Below are 22,936 nucleotides of genomic sequence, written 5' to 3' on the forward strand. Positions count from 1 at the left end.
TTGAGATTGAGTCTGGCTGTGTATTCCAAGATGTCCTTGAATTTGGAATCTCTCTGCCTTAATCTCCCGAATGCTGGGATTATAGGCTTGTGTCACCATTCATGCCAGCCTTTTTTTTTTTTTTATTTTTAATACCTCAGGTATTTTTTCCTGAAGTCGGTCAGTGGGGCTCATCACTATTTCAGGACTTATTGCTACGATTGTATCTGTATATAGTGCTATCAGGAGAAGTTCTACGTTATAACAGGTTGATCTTTTCGGTATGTTTGTTAAACTGAGACCTTTCCTCGCACGAATTTTTCTTATGTAAGCTTAGATAAAAATTATCCTACTCTGGATCTTTTTCGATTAATTCTACTGAAACAAGACTTTTCAGAAACCGGGGCTACTGTGTTGAGGAATTTCCATTTACACTAGGCAAGAAGGCAAACAGTAAGTGGAGAGTAGGGTAACAAACACTTACGGTATCAAAAACCAGCCGTGAAAAGGATCTGTCTTAATGTGCTAGCCCACTGCAGTTTAACATATTGCTTACAACCTTCACAATAGAACCTGAGTGACTTCAGTTACACATTCCAGGAGACTGGCAGTCTGTTACAATCAGAGTCTGAACTTTAGAGCAGGCTAATTTACAGAGATGGGATGAAGAAAGTTGTGGATTTGTATTACACACCCTCACCTGACACTGTATCTGATCCCATACCTGCTGATTGACATCTTGAATGAGCTCTTTGAAGCAAGTTCCAACTTAATTAAAACGTTTGCTTGGTTAGCAGCGATCTGTGAAAGCCTGTGATAAATATTGAATCAGGTTCACCTGCTGGTTGCTGCGAGCGGATAAACAGCTGCTTTGTGCAGTTTAATCATGGAACTGGCCGTAGGGTACTGCTACTTAATTTCTTTAAAAGAGTGATTGACAAGGTATGGTTACGTCGCACCGTCTTACTGAAGTGTGTGCTTATGTGCGCTTTTGCACAACAGGCAGCCAGTATCTGTTTAGACGGCTCAGAAAGCAGCCAATGGTTGATAGCGGTAACAGCAAGCCTGCTTCTTATGCCTCACAGCTTGTATTATAATTCTATGTTAATTGGCCTTTTTCTACTGGCTCTGTATATGTGTGCCTTTTTAAAGCAAACCCATGGTCACACAGATGGCCCTGGTTAGACTAAATAGATCACAGAACACAGCCGTGAGTGCGGGAAAGAGGCTGCCAGGGCGAAAGGGAGATAGGAGAAAGCCAGGGACAAGCGTAACCAGGTGTATCGTGCACATGAGTGAAACTGTCAAAGAATACACTTAATAAACATGGTAATAAAGGACAAGGGGCTGTAGAGAGACCTTAAGAGGGCTTCCTGGCCTTTGAGAACTCAGTTCCCGGTACCAGGATCAGGCAGGGCACAGCAGCCCGAACACCAGTTCCAAGGACACCCTTTTCTGCCCTCCTCAGGTGTCACACACACGGGGCAGATGTTTATAAGCACACAAGCACAGAGATAAAAAGAAATCTTAAAAAGAAAAAAGGAAAAGGTTTTTGTATTTTTACTCGGGTATATGGTAAGATTTAAGGTTTTGAATTTAACTTCTATATATTTAGTGGATTTTGCAGTGACTTGAAGAATTCCTTTTGTCTTTTTGAGCTGTAAAGTAGAAACGTTTCAAGGTTTTTAACCCTATGCTTTATTAGATAATTAATGAATATTAAAACTGAGATGAGTTTAAAAGCATGGTTGAACCTCTATGATATTATCTTCTTTTTTCTAGCACCTTGTTTATTCCTGTGTACAATAAATGTGTGTGGCCAAGTTGCTTGTCAAGGAAGTCTGTTGCCATTTTATTTCCACTATAAAATCAGACAAGTTTTGGAATAAAGCCCTCACCCAAATTAGTCATAGTTGTTTTTGAGCTCCTGTTATGGAATCTACTTTAAAACTGATTTCCGAGGTGGGAGAAATGACTCAGCAGTTAAGAACACTTGACTACTCTCCTGGAGGACCCAGGAGGCAGGACCTAGTATGTGGCTGCTCATAACTGTCAGTTCCAGGTGATCTGACACACCTTCACACAGACATAAATGCAGGTAAATCACTATTTTACATAAAATAAGAATAAAGAAATCACTAAAAATTAAAAATAAACTGATTTCCTGACACAGCATGGGTGGTGCATACCTTTAACCCTGCTTCTTGTGGGGCAGAGGCAGGCAGATCTCTTTGAGTTTGAGGCCAACCTGATCTACACTTAGTGACTTTCAGACCAGTCAGGGGCTCACAGTGAGACCTTGTCTCAGAACAAACAACCAAACAACCACACACACACACACACACACACACACACACGCAAACGCCCTCAGTAGGATGGATTATCTTGAGTTTCCGAGCCTCCTGCTTCTCTCAAGTTGCACAGTTCCAGGATTATGTGCTGGGAGGTGAACCTAGAGTTTTGTCTATGCTAGGCAAGCACTCTACCCACTTAGCCACTTCCCCAGTCCCGTCTCCCCAGATATTGCTGACCACCGTGACTATTTACTAGAGTAGTCTTTTCTAATTCTCTCCTTAAAGTTTCATATTTTTATCTCTACCTTCAATTTATTTGGAATTTTATGGAGAGAATTACATTTATTTAGATCAACTTGTTCAACATTGCTATGTTGTATATATGTTCGAACATAAAATTCTAGTTCATTTTATATATGTATATATTTTTATTTATACACATAAAATAATAAATAAATCCTTTTCCAAAGGGGGTGGGTGAATGTAGAGGTGTGCTCCTATAATACCCGCATTCTGGAGCCTGAGGCAAAAGGATCAACTTTGGGACCATTTTGGGTTACATAAAGTTCAGTGACCCTGTCTTAAAAAAAAAAAAAACAACCTTCTTATCCCACATTTGAACCACATGAACTTTTCTTTTTCTTTCTTTTTTCTTTCTTTCTTTTTTTTTTCTTCTTTTGAGATAGGGTTTCTGTATGTATCCCTGGTTGTCCTGGATGGAACTCACTCAAATTCAAATTCACATAGATCCACCTGCCTCTGCCTCCTGAGTGCTGGGATTAAAGGTGCCCCGTAGTTGTTTTTTTTTTTTTTCTTATATAAGACCCTGTAGCCTGAAAAGCCTGAAATATTTATTCTCTGACCCTTGATGAACAATGTTTGCTAGGGAAAAAAGTTTGTTGACTCTTGCTGTAAATAGTCTCTTAATGGAAAGGTCTCATCTCCCACTCCTTTGTTGTACTTAACATGGATCTTGATAGAAAGTATTTAATTCAAATAACAAGTTTATGTAATTTTTATGAATTTAGTTATATAGTTTATCCTAGATATATTTTGTAATTGCGTCAGAAAAATTATGAGCACAGAAGTAACTAGAAACAATTCCTTAATTCATGAAACTGGTATGAATAAACTCTCCAGACTGCTCCTTTTAGGACAATTAAAGAGTGAAGCCCTCTTTGTGGATGAGGTTGGGTGACCCTTGTTATTGTCCTCTACTTGGCTTGGTGGATTCTAATGTCTCTTGGCTGAATGGATGGATGAAACGGGACACCGAGTGTGAAGTGCCTCATGCCAGGGCAGCTTTATTAGGTGGTAATTATTAATATTGAATCTTAGATATGTATTTGTTGTTCACAGCTAAAGAGGCTCACATATTCGCATAACTTCAAAAAGTAGTAAATTATCCTGTGCTTTTGCTTTTAAAGGCTAGTTATCTGATTATTGAAGTATCTTTATTGTGCTTAGATCACTTTAAATTAGAACTGGAGTGTCCATCAGACTTTAAAACTGTGAGATTAGGTTAAGTAGTTTGGGGACACCGCGCCATGGTCCTCCAATGGAAAGAGTTTAAATTATACTTACACACTCAGTGAATGAGTTATGCAGAGAAATGTGAGTTGCTGTACTTTAGGAGTTTGTAGTGGGTTGGAAAAAATAAAAAGGAGAAAGGGAGGAGAAAAAGAACATGCAAGCACACACACACATTTCCAGACTGAGTCTCAGTTCAGACTGTCTTCAGACTTGCTGTACAGCTAAGGCTACCCTTGAACGCCTGATCCTCTTGCCTTCACTCCCCAAGTGCTGGGTTACAGGTGTATGCCTTCACACCTGGCCTAAATATTTATTTTGTTCACAATAAATTTGTTCTTTGAGGATCCAATCCATAGTCTCCTTTTAGAAGTGACGTGATACCCACAGTAAGTAGCAGAGTAACCTGAGGGATTCAGTCAGAATGTCGTGATAGAATTTGCTTCCCATTTTCTCTGTGATCGTGTTAGATAGTTCAGTATGTGCAACATTGGCCAATGCCGTTTGTTTCCTGCCTTGCTGTTGATAGTGAAATTAATTTCTATTTCCTAATTTCCTTTTCTAAAAATGTTTCATGACCCTTCTCATTTTATTTTTCAATAGGTAGGCATACTGTTTTGCAGGGACTGTGCAGGGAGAGTGTGCAGGGGGCTTTGACACTTCAGCAGTTGGTGTTCTAGTGTGCTACACTCGGGGTTGCTCCTCACAGTTCTGTGCAAGGGGTAGTGGAGGACTCAGCAGCTGGCCTTTCTCTCAAAACCAAAACTTCTACTTTTCTCCTCTTTCATAGAGTTTAGGTACATCTTTATACAACAGGACAAGAGAAGAACTAGAAGTCATTATTAAACACATGGAAAAATTTCTAAATATTCTTGGTCGCTAGCTTCCCGAGGACAGTGTTGGCCATTATAGAATTGAGAGGACTTTTGGAGGAAGTGACTCCTGTCCCGTCTACACGTGTCCCCTGTATTATTCTCTAAGATGATACTCTGCTTTTGCTGCTATGCATGTTGGATGTTCTTGCCTTCTGTTGAAGTGAAGCTAGTTTTTAGACATGAAGAGGAAGCCGCCATTTTTACAGAGCTTGGTCAGAACTCATTACCATTTACAGGTTATAAAGTTGACAAGTTTTGGGGATCATGTTTTACCTGTTGGCCTTTAGTATATCGGATAAAAGTTAATAGTTTTAAATTTTATTTTGTAGTGTCCTAATGAAAATTCTATGCATTTAAGGAATATAGGCAAAAAGCAACCATCCTATGAAAAACAAACCTGTCAACAGGAGAAATAGCTATCAAGAGGGGCAGAGCTGCCGGATTTTTTTCATCTGGCTGCTTCAGGACTTCTAAGTCCACAGGTTTCAGAGAAAGGCCATAAAGTCACAGCTTATTCAGGGGGTCAGGGTGCATTCTTATCTCCTCTCCTTGCTGTGATCCAGATCCTATCTTGTGTTTTCTTTCAGCATTGAAAGTTAATCATTTTGATAAAAGCAGTCCCTTTTTGTTATTAGGTAAATGCTTATTTAAAAGCTTTTATTCTGGTGTCATATCACTTTTCTATCTTCAAGTATGATTTTCTCAGATCTTCTAAGTAGTAACCTCTATGGAAGATCACTTTTGAAGAAGTAGTTATTCTTTAGGAGTGCGTAGGAGCAAGACATGACTGTCTTAATTTCATTCTTATTTTTTTCCTTGTGTAACTACTGTCCTCTTAAGGCATCTACCTTGACTTCATAAATACATAATTTTTTTCAATTCACTTTAAAAGCTAACAAACAAAGCATATTTCATATGAAAATATCTATGGCCTATACTTTTCTGAATTAGTGGTGTAGAAATTGGTGGTATCTAAATCTATTGTAGTTAAAAAATTTTGATCATGAATTTTTGTTAGTAGAGCTACTACATAACATTTTAAGGTGAGAACCGACTTATTGATGCCAAATTCACCCTTCTTGAAATGTAAAATTTTGAAATAGCAAGTTGTAAGACTATATGGTAGTGTTTCCTTTTTATTTGAAAATAATTATATGAAAGGTATATTTGTATATCTGTGAAGGTCTGTAAGTTAATTACTAAAGTATTTGTGAAAGTTGATTATTTTATATATTTCTGTACTTTTCTTTTTTGAAAGGAAGTCAGAAAAAAAGGAAGACTTAAAAGAAGCCAGTGGTAAATATTAAGTGAAATTAATGTTGAAAAGAATTCTCTCAAAAAAGGAGTTTGCTAAGCCTTGAGAGCCATTTTAGTGAATTACTTTTAGGGTTTTATATAATGTATCCATATAGGATAAAATGATTTAATTGGTTCTAGCAGTCTAATTGTCCAGTATATTCAACAGCATTATAGGAATAGAAATAGTGTAATTGAGTAAAAAGTCTGTGGATATGAAAAAGTAAATAATTCTGTACCTGTAGTTACCTTAGTTTCTCAGTACGTTAATTAATTAATTTACAATTCAAATATTACAGAAATCAAATACTACAAAAACAAAAAAAACAATTCAGTGCAAATATCATGATATAATTTGCATTCCATTTTCTCTGTGAGTATAAGTTGTTAGATATTGCAACATATGTAACATAAGCCACAAGTCAGCTGTTTCCTGCTTCGCTGTTGACAAGGGCCCCATTCATAACTCTTCTTTTATCCTCTCAGTGAATAAGTAATTATTCAATATAGAAGGCAGGATATTTGGAACTGGCTATTTAATGTGGCAGCGCTCTGTAATGAAATCTGCTGTTACTGGCAACCCGAGAGGAGAGTGTAACAATTCCAGCATGACTGTAACTTTATCTGCTTTGACTGAATGTTTATTTGGCACATCAGTGAACCTTTTATCCCAGTGAGTGACAGCCCCAGAAGGGTCACATTTACATCCATTCTATCATGTATTGTAATATTTAATGGTGGACAAGGCTGAGCGAGAGTAGGAGTAATTTGAACTTACTTTTCCACTGAGCAGAGGCTAAAAGACAGCTTGATCTCCAGTGTTGTGGTGTAACATACTATGACTTATCATTTGTTTATGAAGGCTAATCTTACTGATTACAATTTTTTAATGCAGTAAGTAGAGTCCTACCAAACTGAGTCTTTGCAGTGTAAAGTCTTTTCCATGAGTATGCTGTTCCCCCTTTTCCCTCTCAGTGATTGTTTCTCAGCATTTCTCTGAAATCAGACTTCATTCTGTCTCATTTGGTGGAGGAATTGAAGCTCTGAAGGGGATATTTGTTAAGAATCTGTGAGTTCTCATAGATTAAACCTGCAAAAAGGGGGTGGGGCAGAATTCGGAGGTGGGAATTCAAATCAGGTGAAGTTTAGACTACTCTTGAGGTTCCATTGCTGAATTTAAAGAGATAGTTATGTGATTTCATTTGCGATACTGAATGACTTGAGAGTTTGTTGTCCAGGATGAGCTATTTTAGTAACAGTTTTTCTGTTGGGTTTTGATTTCACACATGTAATTGGATTTCAGGCATACTTGTTCCATGCAAGCAGCCTGTTTTCACATTGTTAAATGTTGATATTTTTGTATTCATTTTCATTCCTTTGTTAGAGAAGAGTTTTCTCGACTTATTTTGTAGTGGTGCTTAAGATTTAACTTCTTATGTCTATTCTTTTGTTAACCACATTTCAAATACCGTTTAAAAACGGAATATTTGAGCCATGCTATGAGAAAAACTATCAGTTCTATAATGTCACAATGACCCAAGAGAAATGAAATGTTTTTCCAATCTGTCATATTGTTTTAATACTATAATTTTATAAAAGAGAAGTGTTAAGATGTACTTTAAATATTTGGAATTGAATATGTCGGAAAGAATGCAAAGATGGAGAAGCATTGTTTATAACTTGGAGAAGATAGAGAACTAATTTGTGTGTAGTGTGTGGTTTCTTCTTCAGTGGTGCGTTAGAGACTACTCTCTGAAAGCTCCTTGGACCATTAGGATTCTTTACCTAAGGGCTTCGATTCTGAGAGGTGGTACCGTGTTTGTTGTGGTGGCCCAGACATTGTTTGTTTTCTTCCCTTGTTTCAGCTCAATGGCCAGAGTTGTAAGTGCTGCTGTTCTACTAAACAAGGAAACAGTGAAGACTCTGCAGATACTATTAAGAAAGATCACGGGGGACAATCCAAGAGACCCAAAATTTATTTTGGGACACGCACACACAAGCAGATTGCTCAGATTACTAGAGAGCTCCGAAAGACAGCTTACTCAGGAGTCCCAATGACTATTCTTTCCAGCAGGGACCATACTTGTGTTCACCCTGAAGTGGTGGGTAACTTCAACAGAAATGAGAAGTGCATGGAACTGCTGGATGGAAAACACGTGAGTAGAGAAAAGAAATAAGGCTGAAGAGATTAGAATTTCTTGATACATGTTCTGTATATTTATATACTCATCATTAAATAATATGAAATCAAATTAATTACTATTTAAAAATATCACCATAAGAAAATTTTAATTCACATTTAAATTGATAGATTTTTGGTTTTAAAACTTATAAATTAGTAAAATTCCATGTTATTAATTTTTGTTGTATGAGATGTAATTTTTTTGTTTAAATCCTTCTAACCAAAATAGTTGAACATGAGTGATGTCAGATGAAGGCATAAAATGTTATAAGAATATTATCTAATTAGATCTAATCAGCATATTTTATGTATTTAAAAACTTCAAAATAAGATAGTTTAAACTGAGTAAATTTTGAAATTTTTAATGTTGAAATACATGATTAATTTATGGTTCTAATTAATACAGACTTTTTTTTTTAAAAAAAAATGCAGGATTGTTTCGTTTAAAACCATGTGTAACATGCCTTACATGTTTTACATGTTATACATGGTTTTACATTTTTCCAGGGAAATTGGAGTGGTATGAATTCTTAGGTTGGGTGGAATGAGGAAAAACATGCTGTTGTAAATACCATTTAATCCTGTGCAGTATTAGTTTGGAAGCCTGCATTTGTTGTAGCTAATTTGCTTGAAAATTGAAGTTGTAAGTATGAGATTGTTCTCCGAAATAGCCAAGTGAATCAGTGTATAAAGTGAGCAATGATGTAGACTTTGAAATTTTTTTTGTCTTTCTATTATTTAATCAGAGTTGATTCTGCACAAAAGACTATGAGTAATGGTCCCAAAAGTCTTGTTTCATTGATGGGTCACCTCCTCCCGTATAGTATGGTTTTCTTTCTCAGTTTTTTTATTTTAAGCAGATGAGAGTTTGCTTGGTTTTTGAATGCCTATTCAAGTCATATTTAGTAGCTGTTTAGCTTTATGTGGTCGGAGAGACTGACTGTACGGTGATGTAGTGGACAGGCTTGAGTGACCGTTCAGAGCAAAGAAGGAAACAGAATCATTCGGTCAAAATCACTGCTGAAATTCTATAGTCGTATTTGTTGCCATTTCAGTTCTTTCTGACCAGCTGAAGAATGACGTGGAATCTCTTACTGTGTGTGTTTAAAGGGTGCTTAAGGAAAGGGTTTCGCAGTAACCACAAATGCCCCCATGAGTTACTGCTCTGCTAAACCTAGGTGCTGTCTGCCATTGCATATTTTTAAAATCCTTTTTCACTCATTTTTGGCAAAAATTATTGTGCATTTGTAGGAAATATATAAGTTAAAATATATTGGTGAAAGCAATGAAAAGTTTTAAGGCAGATAGTCTTATTTTGTCTAATAGTCTAGAATCCTGCAGTACCATTTGCACTTGATCTTTATGCTCAGAAGTTTCAGTCATGTAAGACAGTTTGGTAGACTTGGATGCTCAGAACTTCCCACTGGCTTGCAATGAACAGCTAGTTTGTTTTTGCACATTAGAGATGAAGTCAGCAGAGAGAGCTGCTGTGGCGTGCTGTCTCCCAGCTCGTTGTCAGACTGCTCACCTCCCGGGTATACACAAGCGTTCATTTCTTGTTCCCAAGCCCTCAGAGTAATTTGGTATTGTAATGAGGGCCAATTACAAAGTCACTGTAGGTGTCTGTGTTTCCTGTGGCTGATTTACCTAAGAGAAACGATAAATAGATAACTGACATTGAGTGAAAAGGGTTTACAGTGTGATAACACTCCCACTGACAGACTCCCTTCTGGGTTCTGTTACACGGCTAAAAGAGATGAGCTCTGGGCTTCACTGTCAGCCTGCACAGAGCTGTTGTCCTAAGAGCCCTTCAAGTGTAAACTTTCTGATTATTTGGCTTGATCTGAAGGTACATGTGTTTTTGTTCACGGTCTCTTTCAAAGTGTCACCATACTAGAATGATAGTCTGTTAAAATTTTTCTTTTTGCTTCAATTATGAAAATTAAAGTTGAGCTTGGAATGCCAATTCTTTTAAAAATTTTGATGTAGACTGTCTTGTTCTTTAAAAATTCAAACAAAGCAGCTAAGATGGCTCAGAGGTTAGAAGAACACTGGCTGCTCTTCCAGAGTGTCAGGGTTCAATTTCCAATACCACATGGCAGCTCACAACTGCCTGTAACTCCAGTTCCAGGAGATCTGATACCTTCTGTGGACACCAGGTATGCACATACACACATGCAGGCAAAATAAAAAAAAATATTTTTTTTTTTAAGAAAAGTATCTGGGTATTGTGGTGCACACTGGTGATCCCAGTCTTCAGGAGGCTCATGCAGGATTGCAGATTTAAGGGTAGCTGGCTACATAAGACGAGCCTGCTTTCCCCTCACCCTGAAAAGAAAAGAAATATAGTCACACGTATGGTAACGCACATAGGTGGATAGAAGAGGCCAAGCTAGCCCAGCATGATAGCCACATCCTCTCCTGTCCTCTAACCCCTCAAAGAAACTCGGCAAAGTTCTGTGCATATTTTGCCAGAACGTTTAAAAAACCATTATTTGCTAGAGTATATATGCATATTTATTCTTCAAGCAAGGACACTTTGCACAGACTTAGTCATGCGTTTATACATTTGATGACTTCATCAGAGAACCTAACAGATAGCACAGTCACTTCAAAGGGTGTATCATTTGGTTTGTTTTGAAACAAGGTCTCATTATGTAGCTTTGACTGGCCTGGAACTCCATCTATAGACCAGGCTATCCTCAAACTCAGAGATTCACCTGCCTCTGCCTCCTGAGTGCTGATATTAAAGGTGCCACTGTACCTGGCCTTAAAAGGGTGTAACTTCTTTAAAATGGCTTAACGTGTCTGCTGTTGGTTACAAAATTGGATTTAGATACAGGATTTTTGTTAGATTTTGTTTCTTTTTTGCTTTTAAACTGCCATGTATCTAATTTTTATCATCAGTGTACATTGATGATAAAAGTCAGAATTTTTTAGTTTTGGCAAATTTCCCATTATTCAAAGCTTCTAGTACTTTCATTACTCAAGGCTTAAATTTTTGTTGAAATTTTTTCTTGTAACTTGACTATTAGTTTTATACATTTTATTTATTCATTCACTTATTTAACTTATTTTAATTGGGAATGTTGCTATGAAGGTCAGTAGGCCTTAAATTTTCTATCCTCCTGCCTCAGGCGCCCACATGCTTGGATTATAGTCACCCGCCACCACGCTGGGCTACGTTTATGCATCTTAGATTTTGTAATACACTGTTGTAATGTGTGTGTATGTGATGAGCCTGCCTGCACACTACACACGTGGAGGCCAAAAGAGGCCTCCTGTGCCCCAGAACTGCAGTTAAGGAGGTTGTGAGCTTCCGTATGTGTGCTGTGAACCAAATCCAGGTGTTTTGCATGAGCAGTAAGTGCTCTTAACACTGAGCTATCTCTCTTGTCCCCGCTTTTAGTCAGTTAAAATTGGCATATGACATATTCATACTTGGAGTGAGTTATCAGAATTTTAATTTTTAATTAATACTATGTATTTTTTACTTCCAACAACATAATAGCAAAGGCATTAATCGATCACATCAAAGAAATAGGAATTACCGTGGACCCTTTGTTGAATGTTCATACAGGGACTGGAGATTGTAACTCGGGTAGAGTGGTTACACTGAGTGTGTGAGGCCCTGGACTCAGTGTCCAGCACCACACACACGAGGACAGTCTTTCAAAGAAACATTACACCTTGGTAGAAATATAAAAAGTACACATCAAAACAAGATTTTGTTTCTCACCTTTAAAAGAGGTAAAGATGAGGCCTGGGGAGATGGCTCAGCTGTGCAGTGCTTCCCTTGCAAGCATGAGGACATTCTAAAGGCCCAGTACGAAGGGAACCAGTTCAGTTCCGGCGTGCTAACTCAGTGTGCACATGCGCAACAGTGAGATGAGATCTTCCTGATAGCAGTTTGTTTTTAATCTTAACATTGGGCCATTTTATAGAGATGTGTATAGAAGAAAGTGAGAGCCGGGTGGTGGTGGCGCACACCTTTAATCCCAGCACTCGGGAGGCAGAGGCAGGTGGATCTCTGTGAGTTCGAGGTCAGCCTGGTCTACAAGAGCTAGTTCCAGGACAGGCTCCAAAGCTACAGAGAAACCCTGTCTCGAAAAACCAAAAAAAAAAAAAAAAAAGTGAGATACACGAAAATGTTAATAGTATATGTTTTGAATAATATAATTTGCAATTTTGGGGGTACTCTTGTATTTTATTTCCTTTTCCCCTCATCTGCCTTTCTTGTTTCCTGACTTCTAATATTGTCACATGGTCTACATTTGAAAAGAGACAAGAGAGCCAATAGAGATTTTCTCCCTATGTCTATCATCTAATTCCGTTCTAAAACCATCAGGAAATACCAGTGCTTTGTTCATCTTCCAGGAATGCTTTATGGCTAATGGCACGGCTACATCAAACAATTTAAGCGTGTTTTTCTCGTTGATTTTGTATTGGGTGTTCTCTCTGATTCTGAGTGGAATCTCTTTAAATGGGTTTGGATATAGCGTCTAATTCCAGCTTCTGCTTCCAGGGTGAAGCAGAAGGATCATTTGAGCCCAAGAGTTCAAAGTCAATATTGGCAGTGTAGTGAGATTTCTGTGTCTTGGCAGGAAGATAAGATTGTGATTAGAAGTATAGAAGTATTTGTTTTCTCTCTAGATTATTAGCTTTTGGTTCTAGTAATCTTTTGAAGTTCTGTGATAATCTTACTTTATTCCTTCTATTCCAAAGCTGGCTCACATTTCAGTTATGTCTGTCCGTTTTCAGGGGAAGTCCTGCTATTTTTACCATGGTGTCCATAAAATTGGTAACCAGCAGACATTGCAGTTTCATCAGGGGATGTCCAAAGCCTGGGACATAGAAGAGCTTGTCGGCCTCGGGAGGAAATTGAAGGCATGTCCCTACTACACAGCTCGGGAGCTGGTAGATGATGCTGACATAGTATTTTGTCCCTACAACTACCTCTTGGACGCTCAAATAAGGGAAAGCGTGAGTACCTATGAAAATTAGAAGTTTCCGCTACTTAGAGATAAAGGTGATGACTGTGGGAGCTTTTAGATGTCTGTGTCTTTCCCCTCTGTATCGAGTTTACGTAAACAGAGTACTGAACACGTCTTCTATGGTGAATTAAAAGGTGACTTTTTAGCCCAGTTATTTTAATTTCCAAAGTAATAACAGTTAAAGCTCGAACTGCAGTGTGCTCCTCAGGCTTGAGTGAGTCACCTGGCTGTGACAGGCCGTCTGCACTTTGTGATGTTTAGTGGTAACCCCGGTTCTGTCTCTGAGATGCCAACACAATCCCTACAGTTGTCACTGTCAGAGATATCTCTGACATTGCCACAATGTCCTCATTTCCCCTGTGGAGCCAAATTGTCCCCATTGAAGACCATTATATAACCCTTGTTCTCTCCATTCGCGAAATTAAGACTTACCTAAAAATATTTCTCCGTTGTGTGTGTGTGGGTGGGTGGGGAGGATATAACTGTGTTGAAGAAGCTGTGTGAAGAGAATATGTATTGTGAAAGTTGTGCTTTGTGAATTTTTTAGTAGTGAACTTTAAATTTTATTTATTTGCCTGGTTCTTCTAGAGATTATAATCACTGTTGCCTAATACAAAGAGTAAACGATTTGGTATAGCCAGTTACTGCTTTCTTTAGCTGTGACTATGCAGTTCATATTAGCTTTCTGTTTCTTTCTAGGTTTGTTGTTGAGACAGGGTTTCACATAGCTCAGATTAGCCTTGAACTTGTTACATAGCTGAGGATGACCTTGAATTTCAGGTCCTCTATTGCCCAAGTGTTGGGATTGCAGGTGCCTGCCACTATAGCCAGCTTCTGTGGTGCTAGGAATCAAACCCAGTGCGTCATGCATGCTAGGCAAGTGCTCTGCCAACTGAGCTATAGCTCCAGCTCTAGCTTTTTAAGTTAAGAATTAGTAGGCATTTAAGTTTTTATATATTTTATTTAATTTTTTAATTTTATGTGTATGAGTGTTTGCCAGAATGTATGCCTATGTAATATATGTGTGAGGTGACCACAGAAGCTAAAAGAAGGTGTTGGATACCCCATAAACTGAAGTTACAGACAGTTTTGAGCCCTTATGTGGATGTTGGGAATTGAACCCAAGTCCTCTGGAAGAGCATCAAGTGCCCTTAACTACAGAGCCTCCTCTCCGGCCTCAGTAAGGCATTTTATTTGCTGCCATACCATTATTCTCTACTGCTGTACCTCTCACTGGGTAGCTCTTAGTTGGGCATCAGATATAACAGTGTTAGTGAGGATAGGCTTCTTAATATTACTTTCATTTTATCAGTCCCCTACTTGAAAATATATTTCTTCCTTTGTTGTGGGATAGAGTTCATGTTTTAGTTCCATTTTCAAGATGCTCAGTAGTCTGGCATAGAACTGCCATTTCAGCCTTTCGTAAAACTCCCAAGTGGATCCCTTGAGCATGCCTTAGAACCGCTCAGGGATTCCTGTGTTTGTTTTTTATTACACCCACTGAAATGCTCTGCCTCGCTCCTGTCCTCCTCAGAATCCCTCTCTTTAACCTCAGTCTGTGTCTGGCCTCATAATTCTCTTCAGTCACTCCCAGACCTGTGTATGTTATTACTTTCTCAAATCATTTATTGGAGGTTACTTTAATAAAATTTCCTTGTTTTATTGCTCAGGATTTTCTATTCCAAGTTATACAAACCTAACTTGAAAAGAGCTTAAGAAGAAAAGCTGGCTTTCCTTTCGTTATGATGGCCTCGTTCTTAGGAAGTCCTTTTCTTGTGGGACAGAGGACAACCGCAGGCAGTTAGCTAAGCTGGAGGAAAGGACATGAGCTTGCATGCATCCCTCCAGTCACTCTGTTCACCTCAGCTCGGATGGCATATCCATTCCTGAATCTGAGCCAATTTCTGACCACAGAGGATTGGAATACTTTACCTGATGAGCCTGGTTCTGAGCTATGTTTTCCCCTGTGAGAAACATGATGTCACTTGATCCACAGATTAGTAGACTTATCAGCATCAGCCAGAGAAGAGCAGTCTTCAAAATAAAGTACATGTCGTGGGTCGGACTGCATCACTTCTTGTTAGATTTTGGGAATCACTGAATCTGCCCTCTTGTTTCCCTTCACAAGGTTTTCTCTGCTGGGATAGGAATGCAGCTCATTTGTTAGAGGGCTTGCATGGCAAACATGAAGACCTGTGCTTAGCCACATCACTACACACACACAAAAGTGTGTGGTCATCAGTGATAAAATTGTGCTGAATGCTTCTTTATTGTATAATTGTATACCTGCAGTGTAGCCAGTGGTACCATCGTCTATGCTCAGCTGATAGGCACATGTTCATCGAGAGGTTGGTTACCAAGCGTTCTTAGAATGAAAATGTGAGCTCTATCGTATAGAACTGGTATCTGGTAGATGTTAATGCTTCTGAAGTTGTTTTAAGGCTTGAGAATTAGTTTTTTAATGTAAATTGCACAAGCAGCATTGGCCTATATTGTGAATTTTTAAACGAAATCTTTTGCCTACTGCTGTTCAATTCATTTTGTCAAATGCTTTAATAGAAAATTTTTTATCTTACAGATGGATATAAAGCTGAAAGAGCAAGTTGTCATTTTAGATGAAGCTCATAACATTGAAGAGTGTGCTCGGGAGTCAGCAAGCTACAGTGTAACAGAGGTTCAGCTTCGGTTTGCCCGGGATGAGCTGGATAGTTTGGTCAACAGTAACATAAGGAAGAAAAACCACGAGCCCCTGCGAGATGTGTGTTATAACCTCATTAAGTAAGAACTTTTGTCTCTCGGTGTATTTGCATTGTCTCTTTGTATTAAAGATATGCTTGATGTCGGGGTATCTTAAAGTTAGTAAACTTAGGGACCGAAGAGAGTGCTTCCTGTTCTTGCAGAGACTTGGTTTCAGTTCCCAGCACCCACATCTCACAGTTATCATTCCAACTCCACCTGTAATTCCAACTCTAGGGGATCTAATGTCCTCTTCTGATTTCCTTGGGGGATCTGTACACATGTGACATACATTCACACAGATACATACACATAAATATAAAATTAAGTTAGTAAACTTTGACTAACCAGGCTATCTGGGAAATGGGTTGTTCTTTATCAGTTTAGCTCTTTTTTAAAACACTAATGAAAGTAATTGACTTCTAAAAGCTAATAATGTCAAGAACCCATTTTTAATTCACTAAAATAATTAAATAACAAATTAAGATTTTTTAAAATCTGAGTCATAGTCTTTCATTTAGATTTATTTTATCTATGTGTATGAGTGTTTTGGTTGCATGTATTATGTAAGTATACCACATGAATGCCTACGTAGGTCAGAAGAGGACATTGGATCCCCTGGGATTAGAGTTACAGACAGTTGTGAACCATCATGTGGGTTTTGGGAATCAAACCTGGGCAAGATCAGGGTCCTGGTTAGGGTTTCTGTTTTTGTGATGAAACATGACCAAAAAGCAAGTTGGAGAGAAAAAGGTTTATGTAGCTTACACTTCCACATTATAGTCATCACTGAAGGAAGCCAGGACAGGAGCTCAGACAGCAGAAACTTGGAGGCAGGAGCTGATGCAGCGCTCATGAGGGAGGGAGTTGCTTACTGGCTTCCTCCCCATGGCTTCCTCAGTCTGCATTCTTATAGAACTCAGGGCCACCAGCCCAGGGATGGCATCACCCACAATCACTAAGAAAGGGCTCTATAGGCTTGCCTACATTCTCAGTGGGGTTCCCTACTCTCAAGTGACTCTAGCTTGTGTCAAGTTGACATAAAACTGGCCAGAATAAACAGCAAGTGCTCTTAGCTGGTGTGTCAACTCTCCAGTGCCGTAGGGCTTTATTTATTTCATCATTCAAGTGTGATTCTAGTTTGGTGGGCTTTAACTAATGGGGAGGTTTTATTACTTTAAAAAAATAGATTTAGTACAAATTTTACTAAATTTTATTTTAGATAATTTCTCTTTCATACTTTATTCTAGAATCATGTTATCTTATAAAGTTTTCTGACTACATCTTATCGCATGCATTCTGGAATTTTCTGTTTTCTTCATTTTGTACATTGAAAAGTTTAAATGTGTAATCACATGGTTTGGACATAATCTAAACCTATTTAGTAAAAACTACCTTTCATTCCATCCCTTATTTGTTTAGTCCTTGTTCTCCTAAACAAGGTTCTTCAGGGTGTGTGTGTGAATGAATGAGTCAATATAAATAAATTCTCTTCTCATTGTTTCCCAAATGATGGCATATTATACCTGGTGTTTATTGCATTTGACTTTTCATTTGACGGTCTATTTTTCTACCTCGAGATGTGAAAAAGTGATAGCCCAGAGTAGTTTTCACTTAACATCTCTCTCAATATGAAAGAAACCAAACATCTTTAAGTCAACTTCTAGGTTCCTTTTGTATTTACTACTTATTGAATATTTTCTCAGTCTTTGCTGTGATTCTCTCAGTGTTGTATAATAGGGAATCAGCCTTCTGTGTACAGTAAGAGTGGCAAATCCCCTTCCTTGCTCTTTGTGCTACCTACGCTTATGTCTTCCTTTGTGATGTGTGTGTATATACGGATATATATTAATTGTTACTTGTTTGTCTCTCTGTGTGTGGTATGTGTATTGGGGGTACACAGGGAGGTCGGAGGATAACTCTGTAGAGTCGGTTCTGTCTTTCCACCTCTCCACGGGTTCCAGGGATAGAACTCGGACCGTCCTTATTTCATCATCAGGTGATGAGCCACTTTATCAGTCTTGCTTGCCTTCTTCGTAGTATCTTTTCCAGGTAGGATTTTGTCATTTCTATTTCACTGTGTAATTTGTAGTTCACAGTTGATTCTCTTATTTTCATTTACGTTCTTCATCCATCCTGATGCCGCTGTTCTTGTCAAGGCACCAGTGATCTGCCACCAAGTTCATTGGCTGTTTTTCTGTTATCTTGACATCGCAGCAAGGTTGGATGTTATTGATGGTCAGCCTCTCAAAAAGCATTTTTAAAATCTTTATTATTATTTTTGTGTGTATATTTGATGTATATGTATGTAGTAATAGGAGCGGTGGGGCTGCGTTCCCCAGAACCCCGGCCGCCTGGCTTGCTTATGCCTCGAAATAATTACATGGAAACTGTATTCATTTAAACACTGCTTGGCACATTAGTTTTAGCCTCTTAACCCATCTTTAATAATCTATGTAGCACCACGAAGTGTGCTTACCAGGAAAGATCTTAACCTGCATCTGTCTGGAGTGGGAGAACCATGGTGACTCCCTGACTCAGCTTCTTTCTCCCAGCATTCTGTTCTGTTTTCTCCTCCCACCTATGTTTTAACCTATCAGGGCCAAGCAGTTTCTTTATTACTTAACCAATGAAATCAACAGATTGATATATGACACTCCCACATCACTTCCCCTTTTTGGTGTTGCGGGAGGTCCTTCTGCTCCTCTAGCCTATAGCCGCTGAGATACCAGCCCATTGGGGCGTGGTCTCTCTCCCTTTAAAAAAGTAGCCACTTCCCTCTCCTCTCTTCACTTCCTGCTCCGCCAGCAACTGAACTCCCTTCCTGGTTGCACAGAGGGCTCTTGTCTGGGACGGTGATCTGTAAGTTTTTTCCCCTTTAAATAAATACCATCCTATTAATCATAATTCCAAACTGGTGTGGCATTGTTTGTGACTTACGCCCTCACCAAACTTGCAGATCACCGTCCCAGACAACAGCCCTCTGCGCAACCAGGAAGGGAGTCCAGTCGCTGGGGGAGCAGGAAGTGAAAAGAGAGAGGAGAGGGAAGTGGCCGCTTTTTTAAAGGGAGAGAGACCACGCCCCAATGGGCTGGTATCTCAGCGGCTATAGGCTAGAGGAGCAGAAGGACCTACCGCAACATATGTATGCATGTCACAGTAGTGTATATGGGGAAGTCGGAGGACAATTTTTGGGAGTTGGTTTTCTCATTTTATTGTGGGTTTTGCAGGTCAAACTCAAGTCATTAGGCTTTCATAGCCAATGCTTTATTCGTTCATTCATGCTTTCATTCATTTGTTTGCTCATTTTTAATTAAAAATATAATTTGTGTGTGCGCTTGTGTGTGTGTGTACTTGTGACAGGACACACAACTAGGCTCACAGGGCAATCTGTAGGAGTCAGTTCTCTCCACCATGTGATCTTGAGCTTCAGGGATTGAACTCACATCACCAGCTTCAGTAGCAAACACCTTACCCATTGAGCATCTTGTCATCCCTGAAAAGCATTTTTGCCTTCGCTTCTGTGAGGTCTCTGGTTTTCTTCTTACAGTCCATTCTTCCTCGGTGTTGTTTGATGTCTACTTGTTGGAATGCCTGAGGACCTGGTCGTGGGGCCTGCTTTCTTTCCTGGCCCTGTGTTCTGCTCAGTCATGTAACCTAGTGACACAGCCTAGAGCAGGCTTCTTAAAGACTTTGCACTCAGAACCCCTTTCTGTCCAGTAAATCATGAAGAAACATTTTTAAACTGTTCTTTGATATTCATATAATTTTATTACTTTGTAAAGACAAAAGCAAATTTGTGTACTAATAAGGTGAATATGTTTGTTAGCTAAATATTTGATACTATAAGATACAGAACATCTTCAGCTTTTAAAAATTACTACATTTTGTGTGTGTGTGTAGATCAGAGAACAATTTTCAGGAGTCTGTTCTCTCCTTCTACCATGTAGGTTCTGGGACTTGAACTCTGGTCATTGGGCTTGGTCGCAACTAAGCCATCCATCTTCAACATTTTTCAGAGTTGATTTATAGTTGATTTTATAATCATCTGTGAGGAACACTGTTTCACATGTGTATGTAGTGCTGAATATCCAGTTCCTCAGTTCCTTCTAGTTCCTCAAATGGCAGAAATGTATTTAACAGCATTTCAGAAGCTGGAAATTGTGTCCTACTCCCAAGCCAAAATTCACTGCAGAATTTGTCATGAAACTCAAGGTAGTAACTCAGACGGGACTTTTAAAAATCAAGCATTTAACACAATATGATCCAAATACTTACATGGTAGTAAATAAAGGTAGAAAAATACTAAAGATTTTTTTCCCCTTATTTAAACTATTATGTTTCTGAATCTTTTAAAAGTGCAGGGGCCGGAGAGATGGTTCAGCGGTTAAGAGCACTGACTGCTCTTCTAGAGGACCCGAGTTCAATTCCTAGCACCCACATGGCAGCTTCCAGTTCCAGGGGATCCGACACCCTCACACAGAGTATATACAGGCAAAACACCAGCGCACATTAAATAAATAAATCTTTCTTTTTTAAAAAAAGTGCAGTAAAATCACTACAGTCTTTAACGTATAGTGCTCTTGACTCTGAGATGTTTCACGGTGATACTGATAGGTTTGCCTTTATATGTTACTTGCCCTTTTTCCTTTGCAGCTCTTAATATTCTTTCTTTATTCTGTATGTTTAGTATTTTGAGTGTTATGTGGTGAGGACACTTTTTTTTTTTTTGGTCCCATCTATTTGGTGTTTTGTGAACTTCTCGTATTTTCATAGGCATGTTCTTCTTTAGGTTGGGAAAGTTTAATTCTATAATTTTGTTGGATATATTTTCTATACCTTTGACTGTTTCTGTTATTCTTAGGTTTGGTCTTTTTATGGTGTCCCAAATTTCCTGGATATTTTGTGTTAAGAATTTGTTGGATTAACATTTTCTTTGACCGATGAATCTATTTCCTCTATCATATCTTTAATGCCTGAGATTCTGTCTTACACCTCTTATATTCTGTTGTTTAGGCTTGCTTTTGTAGCTCCTGATCCTTTTCCCAGATTTTTCTTTACAAGATTTCCCTCAATTTGTGTTTTCTTTATTGCCTCTATTTCAGTTTCTAAGCCTTGAACCATTCTTTAACCTGTTTGCTTTTTTTTCTTGGTTTTCTTTTTTTTTTTTAAATATTTATTTATTATGTATACAATATTCTGTATGTGTGTATGCCCGCGCACCAGAAGAGGGCACCAGATCTCATTATAGGTGGTTGTGAGCCACCATGTGGTTGCCGGGAATTGAACTCAGGACCTTTGGAAGAGCAGGCAATGCTCTTAACCACTGAGCCATCTCTCCAGCCCCCTTTCTTGGTTTTCTTTAAGGGATTTGTTGATTTCTTCCAAATTTTTGTTTGTCTTTTCCTCCTCCTCTTCCTCTTCCTCCTCCTCTTCTTCCTCCTCCTCCTTTTTTAAAGAAAAATGTGTAGCCTAGGCTGGCCTCGAACTTGCGATCCTCCTGCCTCTGCCTCCTTCAGCAAATCCTACTGGCGTGCGACACCACAACCGGCTTCCTCCGCTTCTTTTTTTTTTAATATTTATTTATTTATTTATTTATTTATTTATTATGTACACAACATTCTGCCTCCATGTATGCCTGCAGGCCAGAAGAGGACGCCAGATCTCATTACAGATGGTTGTGAGCCACCATGTGGTTGCTGGGAATTGAACCCAGGTCCTCTGGAAGAACAGTCAATGCTCTTAACCACTGAACCATCTCTCTAGCCCAAAACCCAAATTTCTTGTCCTTGCTCTAAACGATCTGATTCTAGTTTATCCCTGTAACGCTGTTTGTACCATTACCTTTTATTGCCCATTGTGATGACTAAACTGATTTTCTTTCAGGCCCTCAGAGGAGCAAAATTTGTTAGCTTTGCACCAACTATCCCTTCTGCTTTGAAGCATCTTTCTTTTTATTATCCCCCTGGGGACTGGCCATGTTTCTGCTTTCAGTTGTTAGAAATTCGGATTAAAGTAGCTACCAACTGGTGATTAGGTTTATTTTTGTGTATATCACTACTCCCTCCTGTGGTGTTGGGAATTGATCCTAAGGCCTCTTGGGTGCTAAGCAAGCACTCTACCTTTGAGTTCTATCTTTTGCCCTGATATTTCCTTTCTTATGTATTTGTTTCTGTGTCTGCTGTTTCTGACTCCCTTAAGTAGTCATTTAATTTCCATGAGAATAAAGATTTTCTTTACTTTGTATACTGCCTTAACTAATACTTGTATCTTTGGTATAAAAATGGCATTCAAGCAGATATTAAGTGAGTGTACATTTGAATAAATTTATTTATGCATTTTCAAGTATTTCTTTTGTTGTTACTATACAGCATAAATATTTGTCTTGCATTTATTTTTATGTGGTTTGATATGAACACCTCATGCGTGGGTGTTGGATATAAGTCTGCAAAGTCTCACCCTTCTTTCCTAATAAAATTGCCTACGCTTATGCAAGTGCTTATTTTACAGTGAGAAATGTGCATTTTGGAGGTGTGTTATTCCTTGCGTGTTTACTAACAGCTTCAAAGAATGTATACAGACCCATAGATGACAATAATAATTTTGCAGTTCTGCCATATAGAGATGACAGTGGCTGACAGACTGTTTGTGTGTTTTATTCCAGTTGGTTAGAAACAAATTCTGAGCATCTTGTGGAAAGGGACTATGAGTCGTCTTGTAAAATATGGAGTGGAAATGAAATGCTCTTAAATTTGTACAAAATGGGCATCACCAGTGCCACTTTTCCCATTTTGCAGGTAAGGTCCTCCCCGTGGCGTTCATTTAGTCAACGGTATGTCCTTTAGGAGTGATTTAAAAACAACAAAACTGTAACAATCCAGGAAAACGGTCAGAATTTAAAACTAACAGCTTAAAAGTTGCCTAAAAATTTTCTTATCTAAATCTGATAATCATTTGGTGATAACATAAATAAATTATTATGTAGTTTGAAAAAAATAAGACTTTTAAGGAGTAATTCTTAGTCACAGCTAAAAGAAATCAGTATTTTTA

General features: G+C 38.5%; 1 protein-coding gene across 2 annotated transcripts in view; it reads left to right on the forward strand.

Annotated features, from left to right (window-relative positions):
• Brip1 (BRCA1 interacting helicase 1) overlaps positions 1–22,936 on the forward strand; it is a 126,093-nt gene that overhangs the window by 36,008 nt on the left and 67,149 nt on the right. For both annotated transcript variants that reach the window (XM_041665562.1, XM_041665563.1), the window contains 4 exons: positions 7,840–8,130; positions 12,918–13,139; positions 15,729–15,928; positions 22,551–22,683. In XM_041665562.1, coding sequence (XP_041521496.1) covers positions 7,840–8,130; positions 12,918–13,139; positions 15,729–15,928; positions 22,551–22,683 — 846 coding nt within the window. The remainder of the gene's footprint in view (positions 1–7,839; positions 8,131–12,917; positions 13,140–15,728; positions 15,929–22,550; positions 22,684–22,936) is intronic.

This window comes from Microtus oregoni, unplaced genomic scaffold, assembly GCF_018167655.1.
Source record: "Microtus oregoni isolate MIOR12 unplaced genomic scaffold, Mior012 000015F_ref0000493, whole genome shotgun sequence".
Taxonomy (NCBI): domain Eukaryota; kingdom Metazoa; phylum Chordata; class Mammalia; order Rodentia; family Cricetidae; genus Microtus; species Microtus oregoni.